Raw genomic sequence first — 25,804 nt, 5'->3', positions numbered from 1 at the left:
CAGAATAAGACATGTCTGAAAGCTACCCAGTGGGTGAGAGTGCAATGGTGGGACTATCTCTTGAGAATGAGGAGCTCCCCACTACCCCCCAGCAGCAGAGGTAGGTCTCAGTGAATGTCGAGGTGGCCATTTCAGAGGGGTGGAGATCTGGGCTGTGACTTCCTAATGCTGGAAAGTTCCATAGCATTTGCTCGAAATGGCTCTACCACACCACACACCACAATCCACCACCCCCCACCCCCCACCCCACCCCCCTCCACACCCCCCTCTCACCTCTGCAGGAAAAGCAGTGCAATACTTGCTGTGTCACATCTGTGTGCAAGCAGAATTCAGTTCTGAACGTGCTGACCTTGAAACAAAATTTGTTTTCAAATAAAACTGTGACTAGAATCTAGATGTGAAGTTTTGTATTATTGACAACTAACAGCTGCAACATTATGAGGGGTAATTGCAGGTTCAGCAAGCAGATGAAACCCCTATAAACAGTAATATACTTTAACCATTTCCTCTTGACTATAAAATGGACATTAAATATTTGGATTAATTGCATTTGCAATATAAAATGATGATGCTTTCTTTTTAAAGGGGCACTGCTGACATTTCTGTTGGTTCCCTTTCTATTTGTGCTGTGGGATTGAACCACAGTGGTCCAGATGTCACTAGGTTTTGCAAAGACTGCTACAGGAAAGATGAAAAGGTTTAGGGAAGATTTACAAGGATGTTGCCAGGGTTGGAAGGTTTGAGCTATAGGGAGAGGCTGGATAGACTTCTGCTGTATTCCCTGGAGCATCAGAGGCTGAGGGGTGACCTCATAGGGTTGTATAAAATCATGAGGGGCATGGATAAGGTGAATAGTCAAGGTCACATTACAGGTGCACAGCATGGAAACAGACCCTGTGGTCCAACGCGTCTATGCTGACCTAATATCCTAAATTAATTCAGTCCAAATTTCCAGCATTTGGCCCATATCCCTCTAAACTCTTCCTCTTAATGTACTCAGCCATATGTCTTCTGAATGTTGTAATTGTACCAGCCTCCACCACTTCCCCGGCAGCTCAGTCCATACACAGGTAACCCTCAACAGGTCAAGGTTGCCCCTTATGTCTCTTTTATATCTTTCCCCTCTCACCCTAAACCTATGCCCTCTCGTTCTGGTCCACCCCCCCCCCCCACCCCAGAGAAAAGACTTTGTCTATGTATCCTATCCATGCCCCTTATGATTTTATAAACCTCTATAAGATCACCCCTCAGCCTCCAATGCTCCAATGAAAACAGCCCTAACCTATTCAACCCATCCCTATAGCTCAAACCCTCCAAACCTGGCAACATCCTTGTGAATCCTTTCAAGTTTTGCTGCATCAATTCTAAAGTAGGGAGACCAGAACTGAATACAGTATCTAATAGTGGCCTAACTAATGTCCTGGGAGAAAGTGAGGACTGCAGATGCTGGAGATCAGAGCTGAAAATGTGTTGCTGGAAAAGCGCAGCAGGTCAGGCAGCATCCAAGGAGCAGGAGAATCGACATTTCGGGCATCATTCCTGAAGAAGGGCTCACACCCGAAACATCGATTCTCCTGCTCCTTGGATGCTGCCTGACCTGCTGCGCTTTTCCAGCAACACATTTTCAGTAACTAATGTCCTGTACAGCTTGACTCTTAGTGCTCTGACTAATTTATCCAATGTAAATATTTCAAATTGTACAGGACAAAGGACCCAAAAGGTATGAAGTACCAGACTGTGGGTCATTGCCAGTGAGGCTGGTTGTAACTCAGAGGATAAAGGCTGACAGAAAATACAGCCAAACCCTAGGTTTTATTAATTGGGATTGTGGAGTACAACCAACACAAAAGTGCAGGATTTCTGCTGATTCCTGATAAATCACCAGTTTGGCTTCAGCTGCATTATTGAGTTCAGTTCTGGGCCGTGCATTTTAGGAAGGTTGTCAAAGCCTTGGAGAAGGGAGCAGAGGAGGTCTACCAGATTTAACAAGGGCAAGAGGGGCTTCACCAAATGTGGAGAGACTGCAGGGCTTGGTCTCCTTCAAGCAGAGAAAGTTACAAAAGAGCAAAATTACTGGCATTCAAAAGGGGAGAGACTTCGCGAGTTAGAGAAACACAGTTTCCGCTGGCAATAGAGTTGGTAACCTGCAGGCAGAGATTTAAAATCATTGGTGTAAGACCAGAGAGAGAGTATTTTTATTAGGCACAGCAGTTTGTTATGATTAGAAAAGCAGAATCCAGAAGGGCAGAGATAGCACACTAAATTGTAACTTTCAACACAGAACTGAATACACATATGTAAGGGAAAGCAATTGAGAGAAATGTAAAGGAGTGAGGGTGATTGGATAGGTCTTTTGAAGAGCTATTACAGACAGAAGGGCAAATTAGCCTTCTCCTGTGCTGTGTGATTCTATCAAAGGATAAAAAGAGCAGTGGTTTAAAAAAAAGGCAAGGAGAAAACAAAATGGGCTCTTTGCTGCAAAAATCTTATCATTTGCCTGTAATGTGTGGTTCTCTCAGAGTTACTCACAACCTCATAATCAGAACAGTCCGTTTTCTTGTCAGGTGAGTATTTTAATGTATTCACACCATCTCCAATCCAGAAGTAGCAAGTAAACACATCCAAAAGCTTCAATTAAACTAAGTCATTAATAGACACTTCTAAACTGTATAATTACAAGACAGTAAATTTGTTGGCAGTGATGTATAAGGCAGTAATTCATTCTTGGCTGGTTTGATATAAACACAAAAAATGAAGCTTAAGTGATTTATGAGCATGAGCGGAGCCATGGGATTGAATTATTGCTTCAACATTACAGCCAGACACCTGGTGCTCTCTGCTTTGCTTCATTTCAACTTGGACTTTCTTCCCTGGTTTCCTCCCCCTCCTCTCCACAAGGTACTGACTCAAGCTGTGGTCTGATTCAGCAGACAATATGGCTCTCTGCTATCGCATCTGAGTAACCATATGTCAGGTATAAGGCTACACAATGAGGCTCTTCAGATGCCACCAAATCCAGGCCCTGTCATTAACTGGCCTGTAAAGCAGAGATTCCTAACTGTTCTTACTCATATCCACAATTCGCAAACCCTTTTACAGTATTATTTTTAACTATCCCTCTCATGACCACATGTCGGATAGATATTATAATTACACAATGCAGGTAAATATATCGATAATAAAAATCACTTGTTTGCCACTTACTGCTCCCTGCCACTTGCTTGCCATTTTCCGCCATGCACTCAGCTCCTTCCCTCTTCATCAATCTCCATCGCCGATCACCATGTTGTATGAAGCAATTCGCAGTATTGCTCAACATGGGGTAGGTTTGCTTCCAGGAAGCAATAAGTGGCAAGCAAGTAATTTTAGTGTAGGGATATACAAGGCCCACTTGGTCTCATGTAGTAGAGGAAAACCACTTCAGAATCTGACATGGAACATAGAACATTACAGCGCAGTACAGGCCCTTCAGCTTTCGATGTTACACCAACCTGTGGCACCAATCTGAAGTCTATCTATCCTTCACTATTCCATTTTCATCCGTATGTTTATCCAATGACCATTTAAATGCTCTTAAAGTTGACAAGTCTCCTACTGTTGCAGCCTGTGTATTCCAGCCCCTATTACTCTCTGAGTAGTACTTCAAACAAGATTTAGATTATTGCATGTTCGCACTAAGTGCAAGTCATAGACTCATAGAGTCATGGAGATGTACAGCAAGGAAACAGACCCTTCAGACTAACCCATCCATGCCAACCAGATATCCCAACCCAGTCTAGTCCCACCTGCCAGCACCCGGCCCATATCCTTCTAAACCCTTCCCATTCATATACCCATCCAGATGACTTTTAAATATAGCAAACGTACTAGTCTCCACCACTTCCTCTTGCAGCTCATTCCATACATGTACCACCCTCTGTGTGAAAAAGTTGACCCTTAGGTCTTTTTTATATCTTTCCCCTCTCACCCTAAACCTATGCCCTGTAGTTTTGGACTCCCCCACCCCAGGGAAAACACTTTGCCTATTTACCCTATCCATGCCCCTCATAATTTTATAAACCTCTACAAGGTCACCCCTCAGCCTCCGATGCTCCAGGGAAAACAGCCCCAGCCTATTCAACCTCTCCCTGTAGCTCAAATCCTCCAAACCCGGCAATATCCTTGTAAATCATTTCTGAACCCTTTCAAATTTCACAACATCCTTCTGATAGGAAGGAGACCAGAATTGCACGCAATATTCCAACAGTGGTCTAACCAATGTCCTGTACAGCCGCAACATGACCGCCCAACTCCTGTACTCAATACTCTGACTGATAAAGAAAAGCATACCAAATGCTTTCTTCAGATAGACATTTTAACAGAGGCTATGAGGAGTGTCTGCATCTCCTTCAAGCTCCTAAGTTATTCTCTCATCGGGTCTGTATAGCACTATCATAATGGTGCTTAAGATATTTTTCTTTCAGACTTTATGCAAGTTGCGAAGGCCAGGAAACTTGCGCAGGAAGTGCCCACAAATATGAGGTGCTAAAACTTGAAAATCTGTTTTAGCAACATTTCCTGAAAGCTAAATGAATATAAACTGAAAGAACTGCGGATGCTATAAATCAGCGGCAAAAACAGAAATTGCTGGAAAAGCTCAGCAGGTCTGGCAGCATGTGCAGAGAGAAATCTGAGTTCTGAGGAAAGGTCACTCGACCCGAAACAATAACTCTGAATTCTCTCCACAGATGCGGCCAGATAGATAAATATGTCCATGGGAGAAGACAGACAGAGTCTCATTTTTATCCCACATCCTGAAGACTGTCAGTGAAGTCCTCCCTCAGTACCACACCAGAATGTCAGCCTAGATTTTGCAATCAAATCACTGGAGCAGAACATTTACATACAAACTTCTGACTCAGAGACAGGAGTATACTTCACTCATTTTTGTTGCAATGGAGAGATTTCAATGAAGGAAGAAAAATAACTCAGTTGTTGCCATAATGTGTTACTTTCACTCAGGGAGATTTTTCCTTTATTCTTTTGTGGGATGTGAATGTTATTGTCAGCATTTGTTTCCCATCCCGTGCTGCCCTTGAATTAAGTGGCTGCTTCGCCATTTCCCAGAGCAGTTATGAATCAACTTTAGTGGTGCTGGAAAAGCACAGCAGGTCAGGCAGCATCCGCGGAGCAGGAAAATCGAAACTTCAGACAAAAGCCCTTCATCAACCCACATTGCTGTGAGTCTGCAGTTACATGTAGATCAGATGGGAGATATCCTTCCCTAAAGTGAGTCAGGTTGGTTTCTAATGACAATTGTTGCTAGTTTCATGAGACTATTTTTCATTGGAAAGTTTTATTTCCTTTGAATTACAGGCCTGGTGACAATGCCATGTTGCCACCATCTTCCATGGCAAGTTATGCTTTTGCCTGCATGTTGTATTTTGGACAGTGATGGTGGACGCTCCAATGGGCTTTCTATCACATGGCTGACCAGGAATCTCTCCTACTTTAACTGCCTGCCTTCAGTGTGTGTTGAAATGATTTGCAGATTGATACACAGCCCATTCCACTACATTATAATGCACCTTACTTAGCCATCAAGTCCAGAGGTGTGACGCAGACCCAGTGCTTCAGGCTCAGAGGCAAACATGCAACCCACTGCACAACAGGGCCTTCCTAATTTAGTTAAAGGGATTTCAACTTGAGACACCAAATGAAAACCAATAACATTATCGCAGGCGGCTGAACCTGGAACACATAGGGAAAAGGTGTTTGCCATTTATGTAATATTTTAGTTATTTTATGGGATTTGAGTGTAACTGGCTGGGCTAGCATTTATTGGCCATTGACTGTTGCCCTTGAGAAGGTACTGGTAAGCTGTCTGCTTGAACTGCTGCAATCCATTCTGGGCAGAGGCAGATGCTGTTAGGAGAGTGAGTTCCAGGGTTTATAACGATATATTTCCAAGTCAGGATGGTAAGTAGCTCAGAAGGGAACTTGCAGATGGTGCTATTCCCATGTATCTGCTGCCCTTGGCCTTCTGAATAGTAATTGTCATTGGTTTGAAAGGCACTGTCCAGGAGCCTTGGTAAATTTCTGCAGTACATCTTGTAGATAGTACACACTGCTGCTCCTGAGCATCGGAGGTGGAGGGAGTGGGTGTTTGTAGATGTGGTGCCAAGCAAGCGGAAGCTGCTTTATCCTGGCTGAGGTCAGGCTTCTTCAAGCTGCCCCCATCCAGGCAAGTGGGGAGTATTCCATCACAGGCCTCTGCAATCTTCTTCCTGACCTCTCCGCCCCGACCCCCACTCTAGCCTATCACCCTCACCTTGACCTTCTTCCATTTCCAACGCCCCTCCCCCAAGTCCCTCCTCCTTACCTTTTATCTTAGCCTGGTGGACACACTTTCCTCATTCCTGAAGAAGGGCTCATGCCCAAAATGTTGATTCTCCTGCTCCTCGGATGCTGCCTGACCCGCTGTGTTTTTCCAGCAACACATTTTCAGCTCTGATCTCCAGCATCTGCAGTCCTCACTTTCTCCTAGGTACTCCACCACACTCTTGACTTGTACCTTGTGGATTGTGGAGAAACTTCAGAAAGTCAGGAGGTGAGTTATTAGCTGCAGTATTCCTAGTCTATGACCTACTCATATACCCATCATTTATATGGCTCCACCAGTTCAGTTTCTGGTTAATGGTAATCCCAGGTTATTGATTCTGCTAAATTCAACGATGCTGATACCATTGAATATCAGGGGGTGATGCTTAGATTCTCTCTCTTTTGGAGATGATCGCTGCCTGACTCTGCGAGTGCTATTTGCTACTTGTTCGCCCAGGCCTAGATATTGTCCGAGTTTTGCTGTATTTGGATATGAGCTGGTACGGTATCGGACGACTCAGAAATGGTGCTAAACATAGTGCAGCCGTCAGTAAACATGCCCAATTCTGACTTTATGATGGAGGGAAGATCATTGATGAAGCAGTTAAAGATGTTTGGGCCACAGACACTACCCTGAGGAACTCCTGCTGAGATGTCCTGAAGTTGAGATGACTGACCTCCAATAATCACAATCGTCTTCCTACATGGCAGGTATGACTGCCACCAACAGAGAGTTTTCTCTTTGATTCCCATTGATTCCAGTTTTGCGAGGTCTCCATGGTGCCACCCTTTGTCAGATACAGCCTTGATATCAGTCCTATTTCACCTCTAGAATTCAGTTGTTCTCAGCGTGTTTGAACCAAGCCTATAACAAGGCCAGGAGCTGAGTGGCCCTGGTAGAATCCAAAATGAACACCAATATGCGGCTTATTGTTAAACAAGAGCTGTTTGATAGCGCTGTTGATGACCCTTTCCATCACTCTACTCACGACCAAAAGTAAGCTGATGGGGTCATATTTGGCCGAGTTGATTTGTCCTGCTTTTTATGAATGGAACATACCTAAGAAATTTTTCACATTGCCTGGTCAATACCAGGTGTTGCAGCTGTACTAGCCCAACTTGGCTAGGGGAACAGCCTGGGGCATGTGATCTGAAGGGAAGTGGCCATTTACATTGCTGTGTCCAGATCAGTATTAACCTTATACTGTCTTAAATCTGTGATGGCTTTATGTCTGCCAGTGACAGAACAATTTTACAATCTTTCTTGCTTCATTTACTTTGACTTATTGCTCACCACATTGCTGTATATCAAACAGACAGAAAAAGTATTAATCACATTTCCCCTGAATAATGTAATTGAGCAACTTTAATTTTGTTCTTGCATAATTTCCTTTCTCTTCATAAATAAATAGGGAACATGAAGAGGAGAATGCAGAGACCATTGCCTGAGGTATTGACATGGTGTTAGCAAAAGAAGGCAACATTCACATGAAGAAAAGCCTTTTCAAACAGCAAGTGGTTAGGATCTGAAATGCACTGCCTGAGAATGCGGTAACATCAGGATTAGTCAAGGTCAATTCATGAGGAATTTGTGATATCATTGAGAAAGGAAGATTGCGCACAGCTATTGGAGAAGTTTGTGGTGGTAGGGAGTGGTTCTGGGGTCACAGGGTAAATAAAGATTAGATTAGATTAGATTACTTACAGTGTGGAAACAGGCCCTTCGGCCCAACAAGTCCACACCGACACGCCGAAGCGCAACCCACCCATACGCCTACATATACCCCTTACCTAACACTACGGGCAATTTAGCATGGCCAATTCACCTGACCCGCACATCTTTGGACTGTGAGAGGAAACCGGAGCACCCGGAGGAAACCCACGGGGAGAATGTGCAAACTCCACACAGTCTGTCGCCTGAGTCTGGAATTGAACCCAGGTCCCTGGCGCTGTGAGGCAGCAGTGCTAACCACTGTGCCACCGTGCCGCCCTAAGATCTTTAGCACATATGCCAACCTTTCCCTAGCTGCAATCAGTTCCGAAGAAGAGGCACTGGACCTGAAATGTTGACTCTGCTTTCTCTCCACGGATGCTGCCAGACCCACTGAGTTTCTTTAGCAATTTCTGTTTTGTTTCAGATCTCAGCATCCACAGTTCATTTTTTTTTGTTTTAAATGAAGGTAAACTATTTCCATTATTGGTTGGGGATTCTAGAACTCGGGCTATCATCTGAGAATTTGGGCCCGACAGTTCAGGAGAGATGTTAGAGAGCATGTCCACACACAAAGGGTGGGAGAGGTTTGGGACTCCAATCCACAAATGGCAGCAGATGCTGAATCAGTTGCTAAATCTAATTCTTTCATAGATTTAATGCAAAGGTATGAAGTGATTTGGAATAAAAGTAGTTTTATAGAGTTAGGGTACAAATCAGCCATGATCTTAATGTATGTGGAACCAACTCAAGGGGGTGAATGGACTGTTCAATTCCTATGTTCCTTGAAATTGCTCCTTCAGAGCCAACACAGGTAGGATGGGCTGATTGGTCACCTTCTGAGCTGTTACTGTTCTGTAATTTTGTATCAGTGTGACTGAATGATTATTATTAAAGGAGCAGTAGTGCAAATAGATTACACCTTGTTGTGAAAGGTACGCATATAATCCACAGTGATGGTGCGGGACTAAGGGAGTGCTGCACTATTGGAGAGTCAGTACAAAGGAAGTACTAGACTGCAGGAGGGTCAGGAATAAGGGAGTGCTGCACTGTTGGATGGTCAGTGGTAATGGAGTGCTGCATTGTTGGAGGGTCAGTACTAAGGGCGTGCTGCACTGTTGGAGGGTCAGTACTAAGGGAGTGCTGCACTGATGGAAGGTCAGTACTAAGGGAGTACTGCTCTGTTGGAGGGTCAGTACTGAAGGAGTGCTACGCTGTTAGAGGTTCAGTACTGGGGGAGTGCTGCACTGTTGGAGGGTTGGGACAAAGGAAGTGCTGCACTGCTGGAGTGTCAGAGCTATGGGATTGCTGCATTGTTGGAGGGTCAGTGCGAAGGGAGTGCTGCACTGCTGCAGGGTCAGTGCTAAAGGGGTGCTGCTCTGTTGGAGGTTCAGTGCAAAGGGAGTGCTGCACTGATGGAGGGTCAGTGCTAAGGGAGTGCTACACTGCTGGAGGATCAATACTAAGAGAGTGCAGCATTGTTGGAGGGTCAGTACTAAGGAAGAGTTGCACATTTAGAGGGTCAGTGCTAAGGGGGTTCTGCACTGTTCAAGGGACAGTACTAAGGGAGTGCTGCACTGATGGAGGGACAGTACTAAGGAGTTCTGCACTGTTGGAGGGTCAGTACTAAGGGGGTGCTGCACTATTGGAGGGACAGGACTAAGTGAGTGCTGCACTGTAGGGGGGTGAGTAATAAAGGAGTTCTGCACTGATGGATGGTCAGTACTAAGGGAGTGCTGCACTGTTGGAAGGACAGTACTAAGGGTGTGCTGCACTGATGGAGGGTCAGTACTAAGGGACTGCTGCATTGTTGGAGGATCAGTATTAAGGGAGTGCAACACTGTTGGACGTACAGTACTAAGGGAGTGCTGCACTGTTGGAGGGTTGGTACAAAGGAAGTGCTGCACTGCTGGAGGGTCAGAGCTATGGGAGTGCTGCTCTGTTGGAGGTTCAGTGCAAAGTGAGTGCTGCACTGCTGGAGGGTCAGTGCAAAGGGAATGTTGCACTGATGGAATGTCAGTGCTAAGGGAGTGCTGCATTGTTGGAGGGTCAGTACTAAGGGAGTGCTACACTGCTGGAGGATCAATACTAAGAGAGTGCAGCATTGTTGGAGAGTCGGTACTAAGTAAGAGTTGCACATTTAGAGGGTCAGTGCTAAGGGGGTCCTGCACTGTTCGAGGGACAGTACTAAGAGAGTGCTGCACTGATGGAGGGTCAGTACTAAGGGAGTGCTGCACAGATGGATGGTCAGTACTTAGGGGGTGCTGCACAGCTAGAGGGTCAGTGCGAAGGGAGTGCTGCACTGATGGAGGGTCAGTACTAAGGTAGTACTGCTCTGTTGGAGGGTCAGTACTAAAGGAGTGCTACACTGTTGGAGGATCAGTACTAAGGGAGTGCTACGCTGTTAGAGGTTCAGTACTGGGGGAGTGCTGCACTGTTGGAGGGTTGGGACAAAGGAAGTGCTGCACTGCTGGAGGGTCAGAGCTATGGGAATGCTGCATTGTTGGAGGGTCAGTGCGAAGGGAGTACTGCACTGCTGCAGGGTCAGTGCTAAAGGGGTGCTGCTCTGTTCGAGTTTCAGTGCAAAGGGAATGCTGCACTGATGGAGGGTCAGTGCTAAGGGAGTGCTGCATTGTTGGAGGGTCAGTACTAAGAGAGTGCTACACTGCTGGAGGGTCAATGCTAAGAGAGTGCAACATTGTTGGAGGGTCAGTATTAAGGAAGAGTTGCTCATTTGGAGGGTCAGTGCTAAGGGGGTTCTGCTCTGCTGGAGGGTCAGTACTAAGGGGGTGCTGCACTGTTGGAGGGACAGTACTAAGTGAGTGCTGCACTGTAGGGGGGTGAGTAATAAGGGAGTGCTGCACTGATGGATGGTCAGTACTAAGGGAGTGCTGCATTGTTGGAGGGTCAGTACTAAGAGAGTGCTACACTGCTGGAGGGTCAATGCTAAGAGAGTGCTGCACTGCTGAAGGATCAATACTAAGAGAGTGCAACATTGTTGGAGGGTCAGTATTAAGGAAGAGTTGCACATTTGGAGGGTCAGTGCTAAGGGGATTCTGCTCTGCTGGAGGGTCAGTACTAAGGGGGTGCTGCACTGTTGGAGGGACAGTACTAAGTGAGTGCTGCACTGTAGGGGGGTGAGTAATAAGGGAGTGCTGCACTGATGGATGGTCAGTACTAAGGGAGTGCTGCACTGTTGGAAGGACAGTACTAAGGGTGTGCTGCGCTGATGGAGGGTCAGTACTAAGGGACTGCTGCATTGTTGGAGGATCAGTATTAAGGGAGTGCAACACTGTTGGAGGTTCAGTACTAAGGGAGTGCTGCACTGTTGGAGGGTTGGGACAAAGGAAGTGCTGCACTTCAGGAGGGTCAGAGCTATGGGAGTGCTGCTCTGTTGGAGGTTCAGTGCAAAGTGAGTGCTGCACTGCTGGAGGGTCAGTGCAAAGGGAATGTTGCACTGATGGAAGGTCAGTGCTAAGGTAGTGTTGCACTGATGAAAGGTTAGTGCTGAGGGAATGCTGCATTGTTGGAGGGTCAGTACTAAGGGAGTGCTACACTGCTGGAGGGTCAATGCTAAGAGAGTGCTGCACTGCTGGAGGATCAATACTAAGAGAGTTGGAGGATCGGTACTAAGGAAGAGTTGCACATTTGGAGGGTCAGTGCTAAGAGGGTTCTGCATTGTTCGAGGGACAGTACTAAGGGAGTGCTGCACTGATGGAGGGACAGTAGTAAGGAGGTGCTGCACTGTTGGAGGGTCAGTACTAAGGGGGTACTGCACTGTTGGAGGGACAGTGCTAAGTGAGTGCTGCACTGTAGGGGAGTGAGTAATAAGGGAGTGCTGCACTGTTGGAAGGACAGTACTAAGGGTGTGCTGCATTGTTGGAGGGTCAGTGCGAAGGGAGTGCTGCATTGTTGGAGGGTCAGTACTAAGGGAGTACTGCACTGTAGGAGGATCAATACTAAGGTGGTGCTGCACTGTTGAAGGTTCAGTACTAAGGGAGTGCTGCACTGTTGGAGGGTCAATACTAAGGGAGTGCCACACTGCTGGATGGTCAGTGGTAATGGAGTGTTGCATTGTTGGAGTGTCAGTGCTAAGGGAGTGCTGCACTGTTCGAGGGTCAGTACTGAGGGAGTGCTACACTGCTGGAGGGTCAATACTAAGGGAGTGCTGCACTGTTGGAGAGTCAGTACTAAGGAGGTGCTGCACAATTGGAGGGTCAGTACTAAGGGGGTGCTGCATTGTTAGAGGGACAGTTCTAAGAGGGTGATGCACTGATGGAGAGTAAATACTAAGAGGGTGCTGCACTGTTGGAGGTTCAGGACGAAGAGAGTGCTGCACTGTTGGAGGTTCAGTGCTGAGGGAGTGTTGCACTGTTGGAGGGTCGGCACTAAGAAAGTGCTGCACTGCTGGAGGATCAGTACTAAGGGAGTGCTGCACAGCTGGAGGTCATTACTAAGGGAGTGCTGCACTGATGGAGGGTCAGTGCTAAGGGAGTGCAGCACTGTAGGAGGGTCAATACTAAGGGAGTGCTGCCTATTCGAAGGTTAGTACTAAGGGAGTGCTGCATTGTTGAAGGGTCAGAACTAAGCGAATACTGCACTGATAGAGGGTCAGTAGTAAGGGTGTGCTGCACTGTTGGATGGTCAGTACAAAGGGTGTGCTGCACTGTTGGAGGGTCAGTACAAAGGGATAACTGCTCTGTTGAGGGTCAGTACTAAGGGAGTGCTGCACAGTTGGAGGGAGTGTACTAAGGGGGAGATGCACTGTTGGAGGGAAAGTACTAAGGGAGTGCTACACTGTTGAAGGTTCAGTACTAAGGGAGTGCTGCATTGTTGGAGGGTGAGTACCAATAAAATGCTGCACTGTTTCAAGGGTCAGGAGTAAGGGAGTGCTGGACTGTTGGAGGGTCAGTGCTAAGGGAGTGCTGCATTGTCGGAGGGTCAGTACAAAGGGAGTGCTGCACTGTTGGAGGGTTAGTACTAAGGGAGTGCTACACTGATGGAGGGTCAGTGCTATGGGAGTGTTGCACTGTAGGATGGTCAATACTCAGGGGGTGCTGCACTGTTTGAGGTTCAGTACTAAGGGTGTGTTGCACTGTTGGAGGGTCAGTACTATGGGAGTACTGCACTGTTGGAGGGTCAGAAATAAGGGAGTGCTGCACTGTTGGGGGGTCAGTACTAAGGGAGTGCTGCACTGTTGAAGGGTCAGTACTAACGGAGTGCTGCACTGATGGAGGATCAGTACTAAGGGATTACTACCCTGTTAGAGGGTCAGTACTAAGGGAGTGCTGCACTGTTGGAGGATCAGTACTAAGGGAGTGCTACACTGCTGGAGGGTCAGCGCTAAGGGTGTGCTGCACTGTTGGACGGTCAGTGCTAAGAGAGTGCTGACTGTTGGTAGGTCAGTGCTAAGGGAGTGCTGCACTGTTTGGAGGGTCAATACTAAGGGAGTGCCACACTGCTGGATGGTCAGTGCTAAGAGAGTGCTGCATTGTTGGAAAGTCAGTGCTAAGGGAGTGCTGCACTGTTCGAGGGTCAGTACTGAGGGAGTGTTACCCTGCTGGAGGGTCAGTGCTAAGGGAATGCAGCACTGTAGGAGGGTCAATACTAAGGGACTGCTGCATTTTTGGAGGGTCAATATTAAGGGAGTGTTGCATTGTTGGAAGGTCAGTGCTAGGGGAGTGCTACACTGTTGGAGGGTCAGTGCTAAGGGAGTGTTGCATTGTTGAAGGGTCAGTACTAAGGGAGTGCTACACTGCTGGAGGGTTAATGCTAAGGGAGTTCTACAATGCTGGAGGGTCAGTGCTAAGGCAGCGCTGCACTGTAGGAGGGTCAATACTAAGGGAGTGCTACACTGCTGGAGGGTCAGTGCTAAGGGAGTGCTGCACAGTTGGATGGTCAGTACTAAAGAAGTGCTGCACTGATGGAGGTTCAGTAGTAAGGGAGTTCTGCACCGATGGAGGGTCAGTACTAAGGGAGTGCTGCACTGATGGAGGGTCAGTACTAAAAGAGTACTGTTGGAGGATCAGTCCTAAGGAAGTGCTACATAGTTGGAGGTTCAGTACTAATGGAGTGCTGTACTGTAAGAGGGTCAGTACTAAGGGGCTGTTGCACTGTTGGAAGGACAGTACTAAGGGAGTGCTGCACTGATGGAGTGTCAGTACTAAGGGAGTGCTGCACTGTTGGGGGGTTGGTACGAAGGAAGTGCTGCACTGCTGAAGGGTCAGAGCTATGGGAGTGCTACATTGTTGGAGGGTCAGTACTAATGGAGTGCTGCACTATTGGAGGGGCAGTGCTAAGGGAATGCTACACTGTTGGAGGTTCAGTAGTAAGGGAGTGCTACACTACTGGAGGGTCAGTACTAAGGGAGCACTACGCTGTAGGAGGATCAATACTAAGGGAGTGCTGCATTGTTGGAGGGTCAGTACTAAGGGAGTGCTTACGGCTGGAGGGTAAGTGCTAAGGTAGTGCTGCACTGCTGAAGGATCAATACTAAGGGAGTGCTGCACTGATGGAGGGTCAGTACTAAGGGGACGATGCACTGTTGGATGGTCAGCACTAAGGGAGTGCTGCACTGTTGGAGGATCAGTACTAAGGGAGTGCTGCATTGTTGGAGGGTCAGTACTAAGGGAGTGCTGCACTGTTGGAGTGACCTTCCTACAGGGGTGCTGCACTGTTGGAGGATCAGTATTAAGGGAGTGAAACACTGTTGGAGGTTCAGTACTAAGGGAGTGCTGCACTGTAGTAGGGTCAATACTAAGGTGGTGCTGCACTGTTGGAGGTTCAGGACGAATATAGTGCTACAATGTTGGATGTTCAGTACTAAGGAACTGCAGCACTGTTGGAGGGTCAGTACTATGAAAGTGCTGCACTGCTGGAGGGTCAGTGCTAAGGAAATGCTGCACGGCTGGAGATCAGGACTAAGGGACTGCTGCACTGTTGGAGTGACCTTCCTACAGGGGTGCTGCACTGTTGGAGGATCAGTATTAAGGGAGTGAAACACTGTTGGAGGTTCAGTACTAAGGGAGTGCTGCACTGTAGTAGGGTCAATACTAAGGAATTGCTGCACTGTTAGAGGTGTCATCATATGTTAAACCAAAGCCCCACCTATCCTTTCAGCTGAATAACACGTTACATCGTGTCATAGATATGTACAGCATGGAAACTGACCATTCAGTCCAACTCATCCATGCTGACCTGTTATCCTAAATTTAATGTAATCCCATTTACCAGCACCTGGTCCATATCCCTCTCAACCTTTCCTATTCATATACCCATCCAGATACCTTTTAATTGTTGTAATTGTACAGGCCTCCACCACTTCCACTGGCAGCTCATTCCCTACATGCACCACCCTCTGCATACCTCTTAGGTCCCTTTTAAATCTTTCCCGCCTCACCCTAAACCTCCTGTTGAAGAACAGCAGAAAGGACAGCTGATGTCAATCTTTATCCTTTAACCAACATCCCTGCAGCAAATTTTTTTTGTTCATTGTAACATTGCTGCTTTTGGAAATTTGTTTTATGCAAGATACAAAGACTGATTGGGATCTCAGGAAAGCTTTATTTGGAGTCACACTGTGGAAACTTGCATCTCAGCAAAGCCTCAGTTTAGTCATTCACCTCGAAGGCAACTTGTCCAAGAGTGTGCACCATTCCACCAGTATTGCCCCGAATAACAGCCCAGATTTTATGTTCGATTCTTAAAAATGGGAACATAAACTCACACCCTTTGGAGGTTCAGTACTAATGGAGTGCTGCACTGTAAGAGGGTCAGTACTAAGGGGCTGTTGGAAGGACAATACTAAGGGAGTGCTGCATTGATGGAGGGTCAGTACTAAGGGAGTGCTGCACTGTTGGAGGGTCGGTATGAAGGAAGTGCTGCACTGCTGAAGGGTCAGAGGAAAGGGCTACCCACTAACTCATGACACGGTGTGAAATCACACCCCTTTATAGGTTAGGATCTTCCACTACTGATTAACTTGACATGAGGAATGAATGGCAGTCTGTTTGGTTTTTGATTCCTGAATTTGTCTTTCATTCTCCCTGCAGAGGTTTCACGGAACGACACTTGCTCAGACCTTCCAGAGATTCCCAATGGCTGGAAAACGACTCCGCACAGAGAAATGGTCCGTGGCACAATGATAACCTATCAGTGTGACCCAGGATATGACATCTTAGGAAGTGACACCCTGACCTGCCAGTGGGATCTCACCTGGAGCAGTGATCCCCCTTTCTGTGAAAAAAGTAAGCAGAGTCCATTGTCCGATGTTGCTTGTAACCAAAGTGGTTTGCAACTATGAGGGAATACTTCAATACTGTACATCCACCAAAAGAGGTTCTCAAAAAAAGCTGCTACAAGGACTGCTAATGGACTTGTGCTGACGTGCAGAACTGGATAAGAGTTAGAAGACTCACATGAATAATCTGCATGCTATCACCTCCAACAGAGTATAATGTGCTGAAGGTACCATGCTGTCAGACTGGCTGTGCAAAAACCACCTACAGCTCTCTTGGTGAACATAACCACAGTAGGAGAAAGTGAGGACTGTAGATGCTGCAGACTCAAAGTCGAAAAGTGTGGCGCTGGAAAAACACAGCAGGTCAGGCAGCATCCTAGGAGTAGGAGAGTCGATGTTTCAGGCACAAGCCCTTCATCAGAAATGACCTTATGCCCCGAAACATCGATTCTCCTGCTCATCGGATGCTGCCTGACCCGCTCTCCTTTTCCAGCGTCACACTTTTCAACTTGAATCGCTAAAGGAGCCTGGTGACTGGAACATCATTGTGTTTTGATGAACACACAATTTTAGAGTAGCATTTCCAACAGTGGCTAAAAAGCATTTTCTAATGTCACGCCTATAACTAATATTTTATGGATCAAGAGGTTGAGGTACATTCTCAGGGAAATGCTGGGAGGATTTTGACAGCATTATCGTTGCAGATATTGCCTACCATTCCTGGTAAGCGAAGCCATGACTGATGCCCACTAGATACTGCGCAAGCAATATATCCAGAATGAACTATTGCTTGGGCTGTACAAGCAATCCATCATTTTACTACCATGAACAGCCATGTAAACCAGTGATTGATATGACAACCATGTATTAATGCAAGATAAATTCAAGCTGCCTCTAATGCTACAGTGCTCTCAGTTGGTGGATCTGTCTGTCAGAACTTGGGAAGGAGAGGTCATCAATCCACGTAAGAGTTCAAATCTGTCCAAACTGGTCAGTCAGTATAACCCAGACCCAGTGGATCTTATTGGCATGTTAGTGAATATGGTGGGGTGGGTTTTTTCTGTCACTGAATCTGCAGCTGTGCATTTACCTGCACTCGGCAAACATGTTAACAAAATGAATAGAGTTGCATTCTGTTATTGTAGAGAGAAAAACAGACTTCATGTCTCAAGCCCAATAACCTTTTGTCAGAACTGGCAGTAGTTGGGAAAAGGTAGACTATTTTTCCTTTATTCCTGACTCCACTCAGATCGAGAAAGACGAGGCTTTCTTTAGGAAGGAAATTGATAGCTTTCCCTCATCTGTCAGCCAAATGACCTAGCAGCTGATGGCCATGACCTTCGACCTTCTGCATGTTTCTATTTTTGTTGCACACTCACAGGAAGAGGGGCATTTCTAGCTAGACCAGCATTCATTCTCCATCCCCAATTACCCAAAGAGCAATTACGAATCAGATCGCTATCACACCTAGGCCAGACCAGGTAAAGATGCCAGTTTCTTTCCCTTGTGAACCAGATGGGTTTTGCCCAACAGTCAACAACAGTTGCATGGCCATCATCAATTCCAGACTTGTTTTTTTATTGAATTCAAATTCCACCATCTGCTGTGGCGGGATTCGAAACAAAGATCCTCAAGACATTTCCTGGGTCTCTGGATTAATAGCTGAGCAACTAGTCTTGGGCACGTAGGTATAACTGACTTTGCTTCCCTACATCCAGTTGATTCAGCCAACTAGTGATCCCATATGAGCCTATTAAAATAATATGAATCCAAAAACCAATCAGATTCAGTTTCCCCTGAATTTCCTTGAGGCAAGAGCTACCATATTAATGATAATGATCTCGTAATCAGGTGCAAATCTACCTCATTTCATGGGTTGGTTTATTCAAACCAATAAAGCACATTAAAAGTTTTGAAGCAGACATTATCGCAAACCGTAAGACTTTTGGGTGTGCAGGCTGCAGACCTACAGCAGACTAATTGACAGGCAGAGGCTTAATGTTATATGCACATTGCACATGGAGCATTTTAAGGTGAATTCTCTCAAAGGCAATGTACACATTGTGACAAAGCAAGTCAACTGTATTGAACCCTACGATGATGTATATTTAGAATCACCAGAGGCTTTTGGTAAATTTCCACATGAAAACTTATTAATTTAGCTGAAAGCTCTGGAAATTCAAGTGAAAATGTGTCTGGTTGAATGATAGGAAAGCTATGCATTAGTGAAAAGGAAAGCATCAGAGTGGAAAAGTGCTGAGGGTTGGCCCCCAAGGCCCAGAATTAGTACCATTGCTCTTTCAACTCTCCGTCAATGACTGGAATGCAGAAACACTGGAGAAGCTAATCAAATGGCCAATGGTAAGACAGCAGTGGAATCAGAGAAGGCAACCCGGAATTAGATATTAAGCTACACAAAATGTGGGTGGGCTGAGCAGTGGCAGATATGAAAATGCATGCACACAAATTAAGTGAACAGGAGTAGGCCATTCAGCCCCTCAAGCCTGCTCCATCAATGGATAAGATCACAGCTGATCTGCTTGTGGCCACAACTCCCCTTCCCTGCTCACTCCCTGTATCTATCAATCCCTTATCAATCAGGAATTTGTCTAACTCAACATGGAATATATTTAATAATCCCGCTTCCACTGTGCTCTGGAGAATAACCATCCTCTGAGAATGAAAATATTCTCCTCATCTCCATCTTAATTGGATCCTTCCATTTTTAGACCCTTACTTCTAGCCTCTCCAGCAAGGGTAAAATCCTCTTCGAATCCAGTTTATTGAGCACCTTCATTAAGATCACCTCTCATTCTTCAAAATGCTCACGAATGCAGGCTCAACCTGCATGATGCACTGCAGAAAGCCTTACTCATTAGATAATCCCTTTTATTTTTGTTTTATTTATTTTGTGGGATGTGGGTGACGCTGCCTGGCCCCAGCATTTATTAACCGTCCTTAGTTGCCCCTTGAGAAGGTAGGGGTGAGCTGCCTTCTTGAACCACTGCAGTCCACCTTCTGAAGGTTGACCCACAATGCCTTTAGGGAAGCAACTCCAGGACTTTGACCCAGTGATCGCGATGGGACGGTGATATATCTCCAAGTCAGGATGGCGAGTGACTTGAGGGGGGAGCTTGAAGATGCTGATGGTTCCATGTATCCACTGTCCTCCCAAATGGAAGTGGTCATGAGTTTGGAAGGTGCAGTCTGAGGATCTTTGGTGAATTTCTGCAGTGCATCATGTAGATAGTACACACTGCTGCTACTGTGATTTGATGGCGGAGGGAGTGGATACTTGTGGATGTGCTGCCAATCAAGTGGGCTGCTCTGTCCTGGATGGTGTCAAGCTTCTTGAGTATTGTTGGGGCTGTACTGAATCCGAGTACTGTACTGTACGCGGACTTCTCCAGTTTCCTCATTTCCCCTCCCCCCACCTTGTCTCAGTCGATTCCCTTGGACTCAGCACCGCCCTCCTAACCTGCAATCCTCTTCCTGACCTCTCCGCCCCCACCCCCTCTCCGGCCTGTCACCCTCACCTTGACCTCCTTCCACCTATCACATCTCCATCGCCCCTCCTCCAAGTCCCTCCCCCCTACCTTTTATCTGAGCCTGCCTGGCACCCTCTCCTCATTCCTGATGAAGGGCTCTGGCCCGAAATGTCGAATTTCCTGTTCCTTGGATGCTGCCTAACCTGCTGTGCTTTAACCAGCAACACATTTTCAGCGCTGTACTGAATCAGGCAAGTTTGGAGTCTATTCCATCACACTCCTGACTTGTGGCTTGTAGATGATGGACAGGCTTTGAGGAATCAGGAGGTGAGTTATTCACTGCAGTATAACACCATTGAATGTCTGGGCTGGTGGTTAGATTGTCTCTTGTTGGTGATGGTCTTAGCCTGGTATTTGCATGGTACAAATATTACTTGCCACTTGTCAGCCCAAGCCTGGATACTGTCCAGATCTTGTTGCATTTGGACACAGGAATCATCCCAGAATATGTTGCGTGAACCTTCTAATGCAATTATATCTGCACTTCAATAAAAAGACCAAAACTATACATAGTGTTCTATGTCCACGTATACATACAAGATTAGAGTGGTGCTGGAAAAATACAGCAGGTCAGGCAGCATCCAGGCAGGAAAATCAATGTTTCGAGCAGGAGTCCTTCATCAGGAATGTATGCACAACCGCAGCAAAACATCCTTACGATTAACTTCCAGTCCCCTGGCAATAATATGACATTTGGAGTATAATGTGGGAAAATGGGAAAATGTACACTTTGGCAGAAAGCATGAACAAGCAGAACAATTCTTAAATATATCACAACTGCAGAATTCTGAGGTATGGAGAGGTTTACGGATTCCACACGCAGATAAAGCACATAATCAAGTAGTTTAAACGGGGTAAGGCTATTCTTTAATACAAGAGGAATTGAACATAGAGGTTAGGATGTTATGCTTCACTTAAACAGAGCATTGATACGACAATATCATGTCAGCTGTGTGCAGTTTTTGTCTACTTATTTCAGGAAGTTTTGTTCAGGGAGGATGTAAATGCATTGGAGATGGTTCAGGGAAGGTTTATTAGATTGATACCTGGAATGAATGGATTGTCTTCTGAGGAAAGGTTGGACAGGCTGAGCTTATTCCCACGGGAGTTGAGAAGACTGAAGGGCAATATGAATGAAGGGCATAAGATTCTGAATGGTCTTCATAAGGTGGATGTGGGTCAATCCAGAACTGGGGGCACGGTTTCAAAATGAAGGGTCACCCTTTCAGGACAGGAATGGGGAAAAATGTTTTCTCTGAGGATTAAGCAACCATGGAACTCACTGCCTCAGAAGATAATGAAGACTGAATCATTGCATATTATTAAGGCAGACATGGATAGATCATAAGCAAAAAGTGAGGTCTGCAGATGCTGGAGATCAGAGCTGAAAATGTGTTGCTGGTTAAAGCACAGCAGGTCAGGCAGCATCCAAGGAACAGGAAATTCGACGTTTCGGGCCAGAGCCCTTCATCAGGATTCCTGATGAAGGGCTCTAGCCCGAAACGTCGAATATCCTGTTCCTTGGATGCTGCCTGACCTGCTGTGCTTTAACCAGCAACACATTTTCAGCATGGATAGATCACAAGGCAGGGGAATCAAGGGTTATCAGAGAGACATTGGGGTGCGGGATTCAAAATATGTACAGATCGGCCATGGTTTTATTGAATGGGACAGCAGGTATGAGGGGCTGAATAATCTACTTAAGCTCCTGTTGTGAATATTCTATAGGTCATGGTAACTAACATTAAATCTTCAACCAGGAAAAATACTTTAAAATAGTGCTTTAAATGAGACAGGGGCTAGATTCAGACTAATACAAGGTAACTTAAAGATAGCATTCGATGATGTTCTCCTGCAAGTATGGAGTGCTAATAAAAATGAAATTTGCTGTCTTTCTCAAGTCAAGATCAAATCAATCATCAAATGTGGGACTGAGAAGTGATTGCATTCTGTGGTATTTCAATCACCAGCCTTAATAAGAATAATCAAAATCAATAAAAGTGCGCTCTGATTAAGACACATTCAACATATAAATTTCTGTTAGTCCCTTTTGAGCACAAAATGTGCATGAGTTCATTTTCCTATCCCCTACTGTTCCATATCTTTACAGCAAAACTTGTGAGAGAGGGTGGTGTGGGGGTAGGGAGGGAAGAAACTGGATGTAGGCTGCAGGGAAGGTCATCATTGGGAGGCTCCTGAGGGGGACCAAATTATCGGAGCAAAGATAAAACCAGAAAACAAAATGATTAAACTCTCAACAATACAACTTGGCTCTAAATCCCAAATCGTAATAGAGTGGATTGATTAGATTCCCTACAATGTGGAAACAGGCCCTTCGGGCCAACCAGTCCACACTGACTCTCCGAAGAGTAACCCGCCCAGACCCATTTCACTCTGACCAATTTCCCCAACACTATGGGCAATTTAGCATGGCCAATTCACCTGACCTACACATCTTTAGACTTCAGAAGAATTTTGATACTCAGCTTGTTTATTTCCATTGCAGTAAGTGTAGTGATTACATCAAAGTCAGCCAGGTGGACCTCAAAAAACCAAACCTGGTTCAATCACGGAGTCCTGGCTGACAGATAAGAAGAGGAGTATCAGACACCCTGCTCACTCTGAGAGCTGGGCTCTGAGGGAGCTGGATCTGTGTCCAGCACTTGGCACATGTGAATAAAGATGACTGGTGATGGGATACTGACCTCTGTGGCATTATTTCAGTGAGTTATCCATGAGATACTGGAGTATGTTACCAGTTTTCATCCAGTCAGTGATGCCGGGAATGGGATCACATATTCCAAGTGTAAAGAAAGGAAAGTAGTCAGTGTGATGAGGCTCCAGGGTTCCCAATAGGAATGTGAGGATAGGCCTTTGTTTAATCACACTTGGAAAACAAATAGTAATTCGAGTGAACTTTTCCCCAGAAAATCAAATGAACTGGGGCTTGGAGGGGGGCAATCTATAATATGGTTGATTGTACATATTCTAGGGAAGTTGAAGTTTAATCACATGATATTTTCTCATTAAGTTCCAATGCAATTAAATCATAAACCAAAAATCATACATGTAAATCATGTGTGAACTTGTGCATTACTCCCATTCTTAGCAAAGGTGGGTATAACGCATCTTCATTTTAGGTTTTTGACATAATCTGGTCATTGCAATGGTTTATATTTCAAATGAAACATCTCTGTGATATAGCCCATGAATAGTTGTATGAAAGGTTTAACTTCTGTCTCTCTCTCTCTCACTCTCACTCAAGTTATGTACTGTACAGACCCTGGGGAAGTCAAACATGCCAGCCGCTCCATTTCTGATACCAAGTTACTGGTGGGATCCACAATACAGTTCAGCTGTGACCCAGGATTCATATTGGATGGAAATGCGCTGATAACTTGCTACAGTCGCGAGACTGGTACCCCACAATGGACCTCCAGACTTCCCTATTGTGCACGTGAGTCAAACAGAACTAAGGCAGAGTTTGCAAAACCTCACTGTGATTGTGGATTTGAGCTCCCTTGGTAGTTAACTTAGGAAAAGCAACATCCAACTTAACCAATTTCACGTGACCTGGTTTTGTGTGAGTTCATTTATCTCATCATCTGAGACACTGGTTGGGGTGATGCAACATCTATGAACCAGCAGAGTCTAGCCAAGACAGCTCTCTCCCCATCTGTTCCCCACTTCCCAACTCACTCCACTCTCTCCCTGCCCAATCTATTTTCTTTACTCTCCCTCAGCTCACTCCCACTTATTCCAACTCTCCCTCATGCTCTTCACTCTCTCTCTCTCCGTTCTCTCTCCAACTAACCTCTCTTTCTGCACCTCTCTTACTCACTTTCCAATTCACCACACTCTCCCCTCATTCTCTCTTCCTCTTCTTTCTCCCACTCCCTCTTTCTGTAAAGTCCCCTTCTCTCCCTCTCCTTCTGCTTGAAAGACCCTTCAATCTTAAATTCCAATTTGAATTCATAACCCCATGTTAATTTCTTTCTAATTAATTGACTATAAGACACTACTTTCAATTCATTTTCTATCCGATCAGATTTTAATTATCATGATTGTGTTACTGCTCCTCTACAGACTCAACAGTCGAAAACACAGTGCTGTATAAGTATGTGCCAATCAGTCTCTAAACGAGCCATTTCCACCAGCGACTCATACTAACTGTGGGCCCACTTTACGGCATGTTCCTGGGGAAATGGGACACAAGCTAATCCTTTGAACGCACTTGCTTGGGATCCTGAATACTGATTCCTTGAACGTCTCATAGCCAATGAATAATTCGGCTTAAAATCAGAAGAATTCACTGCAGGAAAGTGTCACTTCACTGCACTTTCACAAAATCTCTGAGGAGAACAGTGAGAGCCTTTGTTAATTGCTGTTCAACCGAGGGAAGGTGGGAGAGGCATTATTAATACTTAAAAAGAAAAATGGTGATGGTCAAAATGATTTTCAAGGTAGGAGTGTTCTGGCAACTACTTAAAATAATAAATAACCAAAGAGTTTTGTCACCATATTTCGGGGTCGCACAGTGTCTCAGTGGTTAGCACTGCTGCCTCAGCACCAGGATGCCAGGTTCAATTCCAGCCTCGATCGACAGCCTGTGTGGGGTTTGCACATTCTCCCCATGTCTGTGTGGGTTTCCTCCGGGTGCTCCGGTTTCTCCCTCCCACATCCAAAGATGTGCAGGCTAGGTGAATCGGCCATGCTAAAAATTGCCTATAGTGGTAGATGCATCAGTCAGAGGGAAATGGGTCTGGGTGGGTTATTCTTCGGAGGGTCGGTGTGGACTGGTTCGGCCAAAGGGTCTGTACGGAATCTAATCTAATACTGCTTCCTGAATTCTGGTTAGGCTACAGCTGGAATACAGAGTCAAAAGGTGTGGTGCTAGAAAAGCACAGCCAGTCAGGCAGCATCCAAGGAACAGGAGAATGTACATTCGAAGCATAAGTTCTTCATCAGGAATGATGGCCATATTCCTGATGAAAAACCTACACTTAAAATGTCATCTCTCCTGCCCATCAGATGCTGCCTGACCAGCTGTGCTTTTCCAGCACCACGCCTTTTGACTCTGTACTCCAGCATCAGCAGTCCTCACTTTCTCCACATCTGTAGTACTGTGTGCAGTTCTGGTCTCCACACTATCAGAAGGATGTGACTGCACTGGAGAGCGCGCGGAGGAGATTCACCAGGAATTTGCCTGGGATGGAGAATTTCAGTGAGGAAGAGGGGATGGATAAGCTCAGGTTGTTTTCTTGGAGCAAAGAGGATTGAGAAGGGACCTGATAGAGGTGTGTGTGATTATGAGGGGAGTGGGCTGGTTGGACAGAAAGCAGCTGTTGGCCTTAGTTGTTGGGTCAATAACGAGGGGGCAGAATTTAAATGTGAAAGGCAAAAGGTTTAGAGGAGATTTGAGGAAAAGCCTTTTCACCCAGAGAGTGGTGGTGGCTGGAAAGGGTAGGTGAGGCAGGGAACCTCACACACTCAAGAAAATTCTTCAATGAGCACTTAAAACATCATGACAATAAAGGCAATGGACCAAATGCAGGAAAGTGGGACCTATGAAGGTAATGCAGTATTGTGTTGTTAGTGGTACAGACTGAATGGGCCAAATGGCCTTCTGCATGATTCCACGCTTCAAAATAAAAGGTGGATCAGGACAACGTTCCTTTCTACATGAATCACAGAAGGTTCATATGCAGATAAGGCCAAGCAATTACGAAGATAAGTGATAAGTTAGCTTTCTTCGGGAAGGGACTGGAGGATAAGATTATAAAAGTTCTATGACGGTTATGCAATGCAACATTATGGGAAGACATACATACCCTAGACAGAGTGTAGGAAAGGCACATTGACTGTTTCCTTGGATGACAGGGTTGTCCTGTGAGTGGACATTGAGGAGACCAGCCTATGGTCCACAGAGTTTAAAAGAAAGAGAGG

General features: G+C 45.8%; 1 protein-coding gene across 1 annotated transcript in view; it reads left to right on the top strand.

The window, feature by feature from the left end:
* The window catches only part of LOC132827442 (seizure 6-like protein), a 184,936-nt gene that overhangs the window by 139,110 nt on the left and 20,022 nt on the right, over nucleotides 1-25,804 (top strand). Inside the window, exons 11-12 of the mRNA XM_060844130.1 lie at nucleotides 16,123-16,317; nucleotides 23,124-23,315. Coding sequence (XP_060700113.1) covers nucleotides 16,123-16,317; nucleotides 23,124-23,315 — 387 coding nt within the window. The remainder of the gene's footprint in view (nucleotides 1-16,122; nucleotides 16,318-23,123; nucleotides 23,316-25,804) is intronic.

The sequence above is a fragment of the Hemiscyllium ocellatum genome, chromosome 24 (genome assembly GCF_020745735.1).
Source record: "Hemiscyllium ocellatum isolate sHemOce1 chromosome 24, sHemOce1.pat.X.cur, whole genome shotgun sequence".
In the NCBI taxonomy this organism is placed as follows: Eukaryota; Metazoa; Chordata; class Chondrichthyes; order Orectolobiformes; family Hemiscylliidae; genus Hemiscyllium; species Hemiscyllium ocellatum.
The sequence above is the reverse complement of the archived record's forward strand: the minus strand, read 5'-3'. Positions and strand labels throughout refer to the sequence as shown.